The 13200-nt window shown below is 38.7% G+C and overlaps 1 protein-coding gene across 1 annotated transcript in view; it reads right to left on the reverse strand.

The window, feature by feature from the left end:
* LOC124171248 (multiple inositol polyphosphate phosphatase 1-like) overlaps nt 1–13085 on the reverse strand; it is a 95045-nt gene extending 81960 nt beyond the window's left edge. The window contains exon 1 of the mRNA XM_046550392.1: nt 12736–13085. Within this exon, the coding sequence (XP_046406348.1) occupies nt 12736–12916 (181 nt within the window). The 5' untranslated portion in view covers nt 12917–13085. The remainder of the gene's footprint in view (nt 1–12735) is intronic.
* Between the last annotated feature and the right edge of the window lie 115 nt (nt 13086–13200).

Here is a 13200-nt window from a genome sequence, read left to right on the forward strand (position 1 = left end):
TTAGGAGAAAAAAACCAACTTTATGAATGGGGTAAGGAATTTTCGCCACGCTCCCTCAATTCTACAAATACCTATTTCATACTGTGGTGAAATAATAGCTAAATATTTCAGGTTTCATGCCTTTACGAATGACTACTGATATCGTTGTAACGATTCTTGGCAATTGAGAGAGAATTACTATGGCGAAATTCAATTTAAGGTCACGAAAGAGGAGATGAATAAATTTCACTGAGCGAGGTCATGATTGGTAATAACAATAGTATTCTTATAAAAATTCAGTAGATTAGGCAATAGGAAATAGGATTATAGTGATCATCAAATGATCTGCCTCATTAATAGACGTTTTTTTAGATGTACCAGTGGAAAATAGGCTTACATACTGTGGCGGATACATGCGGGGCCGCCCGCATTGCCTAGCATTGCTGAACAACAATTTTAACTTTTTTACATCATAATATCAGGAGTGGCCTGGCCAGGTCGGCTGGTCGGCGATTGCCGAGGGCCCCGAGATTAGGGGCCCCCACAACGCTCGTCCCTATCGTGAAGCGTATAGGAAAGGCGTAATAAAACAGACTCAGACCACTTGAACCTCAGTTTTTTTTTGCAATTATGAATTCTGCGTTTTCATAAATTTGAATTATTTACAATGTACTAAGTGTAGTATATATTATAGTTATGAATTAGAAATATAATTATGAATGGCTTATGAAAAAGAAATCAACGGAAGTTTCAGAAGATAAAAGACAACCTGGCGCTATTTTGAAAGGTTATTTTTGAGTTTTTTTTAGATTTCAATGCAGTTTCTAGGGAAAAAAACTCGCTAAATAGATAACAGAACCATAACGTATTATTCAATTTTACAAGCCGTGAAATTTCTACCCGTCACAGTATTTTTTCTTACGAAATTGTTACTTTTATCCACTTTTACCTAGTTTTTAAGAGCCAGAATAGTGCCAAAAACTATTTGCGGGTTTACAATTTCCTAAAATTTTCCGGGTAAGGGCCCTCGAATCTTCCTGTAAGGGGGACCCATACTTTGCATGTGACCTAATTATTTGTCATTACGACGAAAGTAAAGCTAGCTCAAGATATCTTTTACGACCCATCTCCCCTTGAGTTTTTTTTCTGTATCCGCTGCTGCTTTCGTGAAAAATGAAGGTATATCCAGCTAAATTTATTTCAAAGCAGAAAATCATCTAAATTGGATATATTAATTGCAATTTTTTTGATTTTAAAGATGTTCAGAATCAATTTTTTTGGGTGCTGTGATAATTTAGCTCAAAAGAATACATTAAATTTTAAAAAATCAAACCACATGAGGGTAGCGCTAATATAATAATTACCAGCTGTTACGGCTGAAAATTTATCGTCAACGGTAGTAAACACGAAGGAATATGATTTTGCGAATACTCTGCCACCTTGCTGATTACGCCTACACGAATCGCGCAAATGGCACACGCCAAGTCAGAGATTGGTGGCCTTCAACAGGCTTCGTGAGTTATCACGAAGCGAAGCGGAAAAGCTATTGTGCGTGCATTGCGTCAATATCCGCAATACCAGTTTCTGACGAATGAACGCCACCGTCGCGTCGCCCACGCAGCCACCTTCAAAGAGAGTCGCGAGATTGACCGCGCATTTCAGGTCAGCATTATTTCTTCTTAATCGGCATTAGAGAATCTGGTGCTGACAATCTTCAACAATCTGAATCTTAGCGCTGGGATGCAAACCACAAACAAGAAAGCGCTGATAAACGGAATTCACAATTGGGCGTATTACGTTTTGAATGACAGTACATACGGGGAACATTTTCCTCATAGGTATGCACTTTAAACATTAAGTTTCCATATCCCGTTTTTTCAAAAATCTATTTCAAGTATACATTAAAATAAGTATTTGGGGCCTTCGTTTTTTAATCAAATGTAGACATTTGGTCGAAATTAGTCACTTCATGGGTCAATCTTGTGTGGAATGTTCCACATAAATGATGTAACAACATTATTCACAGCTGATTCCCCACGGTATTTGATTAGAAAAGGCTGCAATTGAGAAACTAGGCTTTTAAGTTTGTGGTAACTCATAATTTTTTTGATTTGTAGGAAAAGATATCAAGGGCAATAAAACATTGATTTATAAATGAATGCAAACAGTTATGCTAAAAAATAAGTTGGATAATTTTACGGATTGTTACCAAAGCCTCAGTCAAAATAATTCTGAAGAGTTTCATTTGGAACCGGGTGCACTTGTGATGGTTCTTTAGGAGCGGTTTCCTAAAACATTCGGGAGTATTTGAGATCCTTGATCGAACTACAGCCTTGCAAACAACACTACGGCAAACTCTCAGTTTAAAAATTAATTTTGAGCTAAATATATATTGTACTCTCCTTCCTTTTACGTAGAAAGACTTGAAAATTAAACATCAATGGTATGCACTATTGTTACAGGCAGTTAATTGCGACAAGTCGTGGACTCACATAACTTCTATGAACTGACTATAATAAATCAAGAAAGCCGTTAGTAATTTTAGAAGAATCCATGAATATATCGGCTTTGTTTTAAATTAATAGTTTTTCTTATGCCGAATTACCTGGTGCTAAGGGATATTTGTCATTTCCTGAGATATACTGGTGACGCAGTGACCATAATAGTTGCGCATATAATTGTATTTTTACGGTTTGTTTCACGACCGGATGCGACGACAAAACAATAGGTACTAGTGATGGGTCGATCATGAACGATTCGATCAAAAAGATTGAATCACTAGGTGAATCAAATGACTCATGATTCATTTCGTTAAACAAGTCGATCATCAATCATCAATCACTCCGACTTCCGGTTTCATATCAATCATCTCGGTTTCCGGTTTGATTCAAAATTTGGAACGACCGATGCTTAATCTCTTTTCGTCAGGGCAGAAATGGTTGTGATAAAATTAAATACTATGTTATGAAGAACTGAATACTTGTGTAATCTTTTTCTTAAATGTTTTCCAGCAGTTATCAGTATTAATAACACCAATACACGTAAAAGGAAAATATTAAGATGACTCCTGTAGGAGAACGTTAAGAAGTAGAAGTTAAAGCTGGTTATATTTTATTGTGCCGTTCATAAAATTATCCTGCAGATCAGATTCGTGCATAGTGTGTGGTGTATTTTGTGTTATATTTTGATCAACTATAGTTAGAAATTATTTCATTAGTGTTAAGAAACTGTGGCAGTTTCGCCTTCCCAAATATTTTCATGACACTGCTTCCTTCATTTTTGCAATCTAATTTACTCATCTAGGAATTCACAATTAAAATAGTATATGAAATGATAATATGGATAGCAATCAGCGTTACCAATGCTCTTCGCAGATGAGGCAGTATTTATTCGATTATTCAAAGTGATTTATTACATCCATTGATTGAGTCTTTTCGATCTTGATTCCTTTTGAGTCTTTTCGATCATGATTCCTTTTGAGTCTTTTCAATCATGACTCCTTTGAGTCTTTTCGATCATATAGTGATTGAATCTTGATTTGAGTCTTTTCGATCATAGTGATTGAATCTTGATTTGAGTCTTTTCGATCATAGTGATTGAATCAATTGATTGAATCACTTATGTGACTCGAGTCAAAATGATTGAATCACTAAAATGATCGACTTTGCCCATTACTAATAGGTACCCATGGAATAACGACATTGAGGAATTTCTTCGGGGAAAGTATTGATTACAAAAGAGGGCTCGCACTATTTTTAACGCTTCGGTTTGCGATAATCCTCCGTTGGGATAAACAAAAAAACGTACTCTTGAGCCACTGCATTCCATTAGTCTATGGTAAGTCTTCGCCTGGAGTCAGATATCACAAAGATGCTTATAGTCAAGTGATAGTTTCGTCAGAAAATTCTAGCAAGCTATCGGAGAGCCAGTATAACTATTCATTGGTAGAAAAAATACTTAAGAGTATTATTATACAAAATCATATAAAGTAAGGCTGGAGTTTTTGTGCCTCATTTTGGTGACGGCACTGCAGCTTCGGAGAGTAAAAGCGCTAATTATTATACGTTACATTCCAAAAGAAAGAAGCCCTGGTTTTACTCAATACTCTCCTTAATTTATTTCTTACAATGGGAATTTTCCGTCAATTATTTTCTAAAGAGAATTTCTTGTCACCATCTGTAATAAATTTTCAGGGGTAAGAATTTTGATTATGCATTCCACCGCGGCCAATACCAGTGATTAGCCTATATTGCGGAACTGCGGAAAAGTCGCCATCAAAGTCAAAAGCCAATGCTATTCCACTCTGTCTATGGTTATCAGAATTTGGATGAGTGCCATGCATCTTATGAGGACCTAAGCCGCAGTGCCAGAGGCGCTTAAGAGGTTGAACATGAACAGTTAAACTCTTCACAACCGGTTATGTGACGCTGAGAATGCGCTATCACATCATCCAAACATATTTTCTTAAAAAGAAATACCTCAGCTGCTGAAAGGAGGTGAAGAAATAATAGACCAAATCATAAATTAGTGCAGTCTCTGGTATATGCATTTTCTTGACATATTTGCGTCTTGATGATGCAGCCAATTCGGACGCAGACTCAAAAAACAATTAGATCTTAATTCGTTGTCTCAGGCGTGACTTCATGGAATCGACTTAACATAATGAAATGGAAAAATCGTTTAAATTCCACACTTATTTATTGCAGTACGACCTAATTTTCGACGTGGTACGTCATATTTCATTACTATTAAGATAAATCAGATCTTAAGATTCATTCCTGATCGCACGTATCGTGAAGAAAGCGCCCAGACAATTTCATTATTATCGGAATTTAAGCACATTACAGTGTTAAAATGAACTATTTGGAAGAAATGGAGTTAATACCGGAAAAAATAGCCTGGCGATTCTGCTTCTTTTGCATAAGTTACTGCCTGGGCACGCCAGTGGCACGAATGTATAGTGCAACACAAATCGGCTGAACTATTTGCATCCTCTACTACGGTCGTTTAATCGGGACTGTATCTAGGTAATTTACTCAATAAGAAATGTTATCAATAATGAAATGATTAATAAATTAGATTCCACTATAAATAATAACGGTGGAATAATTTGAAGGTATGCTGCTAGAGTAGAAAGGCGCTCAGCGATGAAATCAATCCAAGAAAGACCTCAATAGGCAATTAATTTAACCGGATAACTCGACGGCACGAAGAGCTCCTCAACTATTTGGTAATTGTGACCTACTGTCTACGATTAAGCCAAGAAAAACAAGCGAAAAATTTAAGAAAAAAATTCGCAGGCATACTGAACACTAAAACAGAAAATTCAGCGTCAGCATAAAGTATATTTTAGGTATTTAAATATTTTTTTGAGTAAGGGTCGAATTACCCAATTTTACATACTGAGGAAGTCATAGGAATTTCGTCTAATGGAATACGGTAGAATCATTACATTATTCCACTCTAGACAGGTTTTGACAGCGGCGTCATGACTTCCACATCATAGAGGATTAGGTCTGGTCCTTTCAGTAAAAGACGCTTGATACTTATTGTTAGAATAATGATCTCGTCGTCATTCTAACGATGTCGTACGTAATTAATAAACAATGGGAACTTCGACTCGACGATTCAACAGCAGGGTTCGACGATTTGTAATTATGGCCCAGGCACGCGGAAAAGGATCAAGGCAACTGCGGGGAGTGTGGGCACTCAATTGAATATTCGTGTCGGGGGGAGTGAACGCCCGATTGTATTGAAAACAAACGAAACGAGAACGACGTCATTAGAGAGCGAGGCGCTTATTGGTGGCTCATTCGTGTCGGGGAACTGAGTTCAGGTGCCAATAACCTCCAGCAATCGCTCAACTGATTATCAAAATGCATTACTGCGGACCCAAAATCATTCGCGTAATATCTTTTCTCGGTGACTACACTTCGGTTGAGAAAAAAAACTTAAGTATTATTCCCCACTTTTATTAAAAAAAAAATTCCAGTTCCAACTCTTTTGAAATATTCAAAACGTGTTTTAAAAACTTCAAATGGTATCATAAATTTTGAAATCAGCCAGCACCAGTCAAGTAATCAAGGAGGGGACAGCCAAAAGTGGGGGTTCAGTTTACCAAATATTTTTCAGGTTTTCCAATTGTATGCATAAATTTTTGTTGGTAATAAAAATTTTAGTTATTCATTCTCGCCATTTTCAATTTCCGTCACCTTCACAATTAATTGGAACAATTACTAATTGACGTAAACAGGAAAGGCTGTTCTGCTATATGTACTTCACCTCTTTCCCAAACAACGAACTTCTAGCAACATAATTGGACAATACCCTTTGTTTATGTTTATGATAAAATTGTGGAGTATTTATTTTGTTATCTATTCGAGGAACCGAGGAGTTCCACAAAGTTAAACGACATTCAATTGCACTACCTCACCTCCTAAACCTTCCTATGTCCAGGGTTGCCAACCATTTCGTATTTTTCGTGAGCTCGCGTACGAGTATACCCAAAAATATTTTTCAAAGCATCGGTGACATAAATACCTTTCATGCTAACCATTTAAAACGTTATGAGGCGTACTTCTTTGGGTATACGCAGAATAACCGACGCTCTCAGATATAAAATCTGAAAAAGAAGTGTTTTATTCTGAAATTTTAGTTTATTTTAAAATTTAGATTTTTTTTTATTTAAAAAATAAATGACGTTTTATTTAAAAAATAGATGACGTTAGACAAACATTCATTTGAGTGACTAAATTTATCAAGGGATGGGGGCTCTCATGAACAATCTTGGAACTCACGAGGAAAAATCCTAAACACGCCAATGGTCCTGAGCGCTGATTGTGAGGGTTTTCCGCTGCCGCACGTTGCGTCGGTTGCCGGATATGGATGGATCGGCGGCGGCCCACAAGGTGGGAGTGGCGGAGATGACCCTCGCCGGCGAGGAGATTGGTATTCCTCGGAGTTTTAAGGGATTCTCGGAAAACCGGATATGTCACCCATCCGACTTCTCCCTCTCTCCCCTCTGGACCTCCATCTCCACCAGCGCTGGACCTCTTCACGACGCTCATTCTCCCTCAGAGATGTATATAGATTTACGTTTAGGGGAAGGGTGGATATCCCTCCGTTCTTTTCATCTATGAGGGGACTATCAGAAGCGACATGAGCATTGCTTTGATTCCGATGAAGAGCCTAAGAGACGAATAGTGATCGCACCTGCCAGGTCACTTTTGTAAAATCCGTCAACTAATATTGGCGTATTTGGACCTTCAGGTTTACCTATCTCTATGTCTCAGGCGAACTTGGGCTAAAAGGGTACTTTCCTTCATCGAAGAAAACGAAATGCATTGGTTGCGATTCGTTACCAACCATTAGTGTATTCATAAAATACAAATTATTTGGTTTTAGAAATACCGGTTTAGACGAATGGCTCCACGTGACGCTCCAGGGACCTAGTTTCTATATGAGAAGATAGGAGTTTTATATCGTCTGAGATTACCAATGCACGCATGAGGCACAGAGCTCAGGGAAAATTGTATTAATAATCACCTATTAACACTACCTAAGTTTGGAAAGTTTTCTTCGTTTGATAAGGTATTAATAATCCTTATTCAAGCCAAGCGCTACCAGCTAGCAGGGTACTCTGCTACCTGCTAGCATCCTGCGTCGTATCAGCGCTCAAAGCCTCGCCCCAAGGTCACCTCACTTGCGGCAGCAGGAACCAGAACGACGTCACACGGAGTTTTCCCTGCATTCATACTTAGCCGTCGCGTTTTCGCGCGCTTGAAAATTTCCAATTTTCATTAAATCGCGAAAAATAGGTATCGCCATTTAAAAATCTAAAAGCGTGAAATACGTACTCCAGGAGTAATAATCTTTCGATTTAGGCAATAAAATAATAAAAGGAAACCACCCATTGTGCTTGGCATTGGATGAAGATGATGGATCCACTAAAGAAGGGGTAGCCAAGATAAATGTAAGGCTAGGTCAACCCATTTTTAGCAAGGAAATATCATGTTGTTTTAAATATAAATAAATATAAAGGAGAAAGACAGCACCACAGATTAAGCAGTTGAAATACTTCGAATTAGACCGTTCGCGCGGTAGTGATAACCCTCTTAAGAAAAGGTCGGTGATTCTCTCCACCCTGAATGATCGGGCTTTCTATGCGGTACAAAATGACGAAGCTGTCCATCAAATAAAAAAAGCAAATATACTCATATTTCACAGTTGGAAACCTCCATAGATGACTTTCATTTGTTGTAATTTTTGTTTCAGCCTGGGGCAAGAAATACCATTGATGTGTGAATTTCGCACGGAAGTTTTTAAGTACATGCGAGTTCCAACCTACATATGGAGCTAACCTTGTGGTGGAAATGCTGAGAGAGCTTAATAAAGTTGATTTTTCAAACATCAATGTGCGATCATCTTTGGCTCAAATATTGATGAAAATATACTGATGTGATCGATCATCTGATGATTCAACACTATGACGAAACGCGATTTTTACAATAAATTTACTCCTATGCGGAAGATATTCACTGGTTTGTAAAATTATCGAGGCCAAGTTGGATAAAAAATGAGTGTGCACTGTTTTTGACCACTCAATTGAAGCCATACGAGGTCGATATAAAGAGTAAAAATCGTAATAAAGATATAGCTTTGAACAGTCAACAGGACGCATCAAACACACTATCGATCGATCGCATTTTGTTGTTTTACGAGAAAAAAGTTACTCATTAAAAACTTATGCCACAATTGACATTAATGCCGCGCGAAAAATCTCCCCTGGAGCGGGATTCCAACCACGGATCATTGCCGTTCCTGGTCACGGCGCAGACCATTACGCTGTCCACGTTCTTTCATTGCCATGTTAATTTTACCTCCGCGGTAAACCAATCTTCGATTCCCATGGCAATGTTACCTCAGTAAAATTGCCTGGAAAGCATAGTGGTCTAAATAGTGGCCCGTAAAGCCAAATGTTCGTGGTCCGACTCCCGGTCCAGAAGAATATCTTCTCATTGCCTCCTGGTGATTAGAGTGAATTTCTCCCTCGTTCACGCGTCAGATTTGAAATAAACTACACCTTTGTTTACGACTTGATATTTTCAGGCTAACTGTATGACTTAGAACTTCATCAATATGTGCCTGGATCTCAAATGCAAAAAAATACTACTGAGAAAAGACTAGGGTAAACATTTTCAACAAATTAAAAGTTAAGGGCTTAAATTTAAATATTCCGAAAACTATCGGGTGATAACGTAAGTTTTACACAAGTTACTGATCGTGAAAAATGACCACTGGAGCTGAAGCAATACATTCTATTGATAAGGATCGAAATTTTTCAGTGTTCCCTACCCTCGTAAAGCTCTGCATATAGAACGCAATGGAACAACAAGGCCTTGGCCCCCTGGTAGATGAATTCCTCCATATCTTGCCCTTTTAAGACAGCCATATTCGTCGCATCTTGGCCTTTTCCCTAATTCCTCGGTCCCTTAAGGCGACTTGCATGCTACCCAAAGCGCGTTTGTTCATAGTCAACTAACCGTGAATGTCATAGCATTTAACGCGGAGCGGTGGTGATACATAGCTTTTTCGGGGAAAAAAATCTTCAGCCTGTGCACTTCTCTCGCAATGATTAATAAATCACTCGCGGACTGTCCGCTGGTAACTCCTGTCGATGTCCGCTAAACGAAATTAATGCGGAATGTAAACATTAGCGACGTTTGTGAAAATTGCAGATTCATCTTAATGCTTTTCTGAATGAACTCTGATTAAATATAGTGAAGTATATGATTCAATAGGATGACCCTGAGTGACCGCAATGAACTCCTGGACCGAAAGCGTCGCAGCAATGAACATGAAACGAGGACAACAGTATAATTTCGATGGCGTAACGGTGGTTAATGTTTTTTTTTTCCCCGACGGCAAAAGACAATTATTCTATTTAGAATCATAGAGGACTGATGAAGAAGAAATCGCACAAAAAATTAACTTCCAACGAGATACTACAATGCTAGTATATTCAAGATCTCGGTTCAATTATTTTGCATATTTTTTCTTTAATTCTTCGTAAGGACTTGAATTGTTTGAATTCCCTAATATCTTATTTAGATTATTGTTTCGCATTTTAATACGGCCTTTTTTTGCCAGTGACATTTGCTGAAGTACCCCGCACGTAGTTTGAAAATCTGCTAGGAAAAAACAATAAATCAATTTAGTTAACAAAAAATTATTGTTTTAAAGTGCGTAGGTTTTCTTCTTGATTAATACAATGAACGCGAACGCTTACTTGTTGTCTTAACAGCAATTATGACGATCAATTCGGTTATTTTACACCCATCAGTGGCGCAGCGAGGGTGGTTTTGGGGGTTAAACCCCCCCCAGAGCTCAGAGAAATAATTCAGTTTAATCCATTTTACTTAATTGGATTGATATTGCTAATAGAATAGTGTAAGGATTAATAAAATATCCGTCAGAAAGCCGTAAAACTCACCATTTTGAACCGTTTATCTTAAAATTCCGCAATTTATTAATCTCGCACCTACCGCTTATCCTGGTGGGTATTCCATACCCCCACACACCTCGGTATTAGTTGCGCCTAAACTCCCCCCAGCCTTAATTCCTGGCTGCGCCACTGACTCCCATTGAATATTTTTGTCAATTGATAAACAAAAACGTCGTACTGCCCACTTCCACGTATTTCAAACGTTTATACACGTGTTGTAGAGCTGTGAAATATATGAAAAAGGGTAGTACGATATCTTTGTTTATCATTTGATATGCTGTTGTACGATACTCTCCAGAAAAAGTTCACTTTATTTTGGTCGACGCCGATTAAAACCGGCAACTTCTCCAAATAGGCTGCATGAACCCCATCGAGGTCTTGCCTACATAATTTACACCATCGGTGAAAATGCTCTCTCGCGGTACCTTATGATGTGGAACAATCGACCATCGCCAATGAAATTCGGGCGAGCCCTCCGCGCGTCGACGTGGCGTGGCAGGTGATGGGCGGCGCGCTTCTTGAGGGAAGCCAAAAGAAAGCGGTCCCCTCACCACCCGCTCGTCATCGCCCCTTTCGGAAACATTTCTCACGTGTGCCACTGAGGTCGCTCCATCGAAGAATTCGAGGCGTGCGTGTGTGTTGATGCCTCTCCAGGAAAGGACCAGATAAACGTCGGCGACCTTTCGGGAGACATAATTACACTGACCACATCACCATGATCATCTCGCTCTCCCCTCCTAGCCGGCGGTAATTTTTCTCGTTTTGTGAATGCTCGGAATGCTCTCTCCGTGAATCGATATCCATAACGAGAAGCAGCCGCGGAAAATAAAGGTGTTCCATCCAAACTTATCGAAAGAGTTCTATTAATATACGACAGGGGAAACGAGATTTCCTTTACAATATGCTGCCGGGTTTGCTCTACATCCTCCTTACATCTTAATAGTGATTTAACCGTAAAAGCGAGAGGTAAAAGTAATTAAACCAACCAAAATTCTTGAGATGAAATGCGTAAACATGATCACGGGAAAAAAATCATTGGGTTAACGTCAAATCGAACCAGGTTACCCCTGAGTTAATGGCAATTACTTCAAGGAATTAAACCCCTTAAGAAAATTGATTAAAGCATTCGAATCGGATTCGATAGCTAATGGTTCGAGTCTTGGTCAAAGTGAATAATTTTTTGTTGAATGCCGAAGGAAGGTGATTAACAGGCGGGGTACTCATTTTCACATGACTGGCGCAAGTGGGTTTGTTAACATAAGGAATTGGTGATGAAGAATAAGTGGCTCGCATCATATCACCATTTATGATAATTTGGCGTCTCGTTTATTTTCTATTTCGCTCGGGAATATTTTTAGCATTTTCTCTGCCACAAAATTTTCCTTTAAAAGTGCATGGAAGATATTTTTTTGTAGAACTCTGATAGTAAGCCGTGACTCGCTAGGAAAAAGATTTTATTGGTGAAAAACGAATTACAGATTTGAATTATCGCGCTAAAATTTTTAGTGTGTAAGTCACATCACCACAAAAAAACCTTACAGATCAAAGAAAACTCGATACAAACATCAAATTGGAAATCGTAGGAAAATGAGCACTCCTGCAGGATAACCCTAGTGACTCGAAATTATAAAATCGCCGAATTTTTTGTTGCTCAATCAAAAGTGTTGAGATAAAAGAATTGAAACTTTTTCTCAAGGGGATCTCGAGCGCGGATTCTCCGCAGTTTCTGGGACAAAGAATTTCGCGGAAGAAACAAATTTTATACCACTCAACTGGCACATATGAAAATGTGGCTTTCATTTTCTTCTGATGGAGATTTAGGCATCTTAAAATCTCATGCTGAAAAGAACAACTCTGTCGGCGGTACACATAGCGATGACATCATTTCCTGACTTTGCCATCGCCGCGAAAGACAAGGGGAAATCACAGAGAACGCCTGGGATTATATTATCGATGGAAAATTTTTCGTAAAATCTCCGATTCATTCGGTATACCAACTGGAATAGGGCGGCGGAAAATAAATCGCACAATACTAAATGGTCAAATATTTGAAAAATATTAATCCGCGCCGATATTGCGACCGTTACCAACTTATTTTCGATATTTTTATTTCACAAAGAATCAGATAAAAAAATTTGCATTGAGCAGTAGTCCTTGTCAGTTTTCAAGAAACAAAATTATAACGATCGAATTATTGCATTTTAGTAGAAAATAGCTGAGAGAAGTAAAAGTAATTTTTTCGAAGTAAATACCTGGAATTTCTTCGGGATCCTTCTCTTGAAAAACGAACTCGTAGGCTGTCTTCGTAGCGAAATGAAGGTAAGGCTCTTTGTCCGTCTGGTAGCAGTATCGCTCACCGTAAACAAACCCCAGTAGCGCGAAAACGCTCAACACGAGAATAAAATAATACTTGCTCACTTTCAGGGATAACATTTTCACAGGATTAGCGCGAATTAATTCCAATCACGAAGCCAAACTATTCGTCCACTCCTAACCCGTGTCCCTTCAGGAGGAGCGTTTGGAAACAGCCGATTTTTGATACTGATTGTTCGGAGCGTGGGGTAGGGAGATGGGCTGGAGCGGCTAGCAGGTGTGCGCAACTTCTCCGGCGCAGGATTGTCTGCTAGGTGACGCCTTCAAGTTGAATTCATTTCTCATGACGTAATTTTTCCCTTGCCTCCCATAACAACGGGTTTATACGTCTCGGCTTGAGTGTT

This window comes from Ischnura elegans, chromosome 1 (genome assembly GCF_921293095.1).
Source record: "Ischnura elegans chromosome 1, ioIscEleg1.1, whole genome shotgun sequence".
Classification (NCBI taxonomy): domain Eukaryota; kingdom Metazoa; phylum Arthropoda; class Insecta; order Odonata; family Coenagrionidae; genus Ischnura; species Ischnura elegans.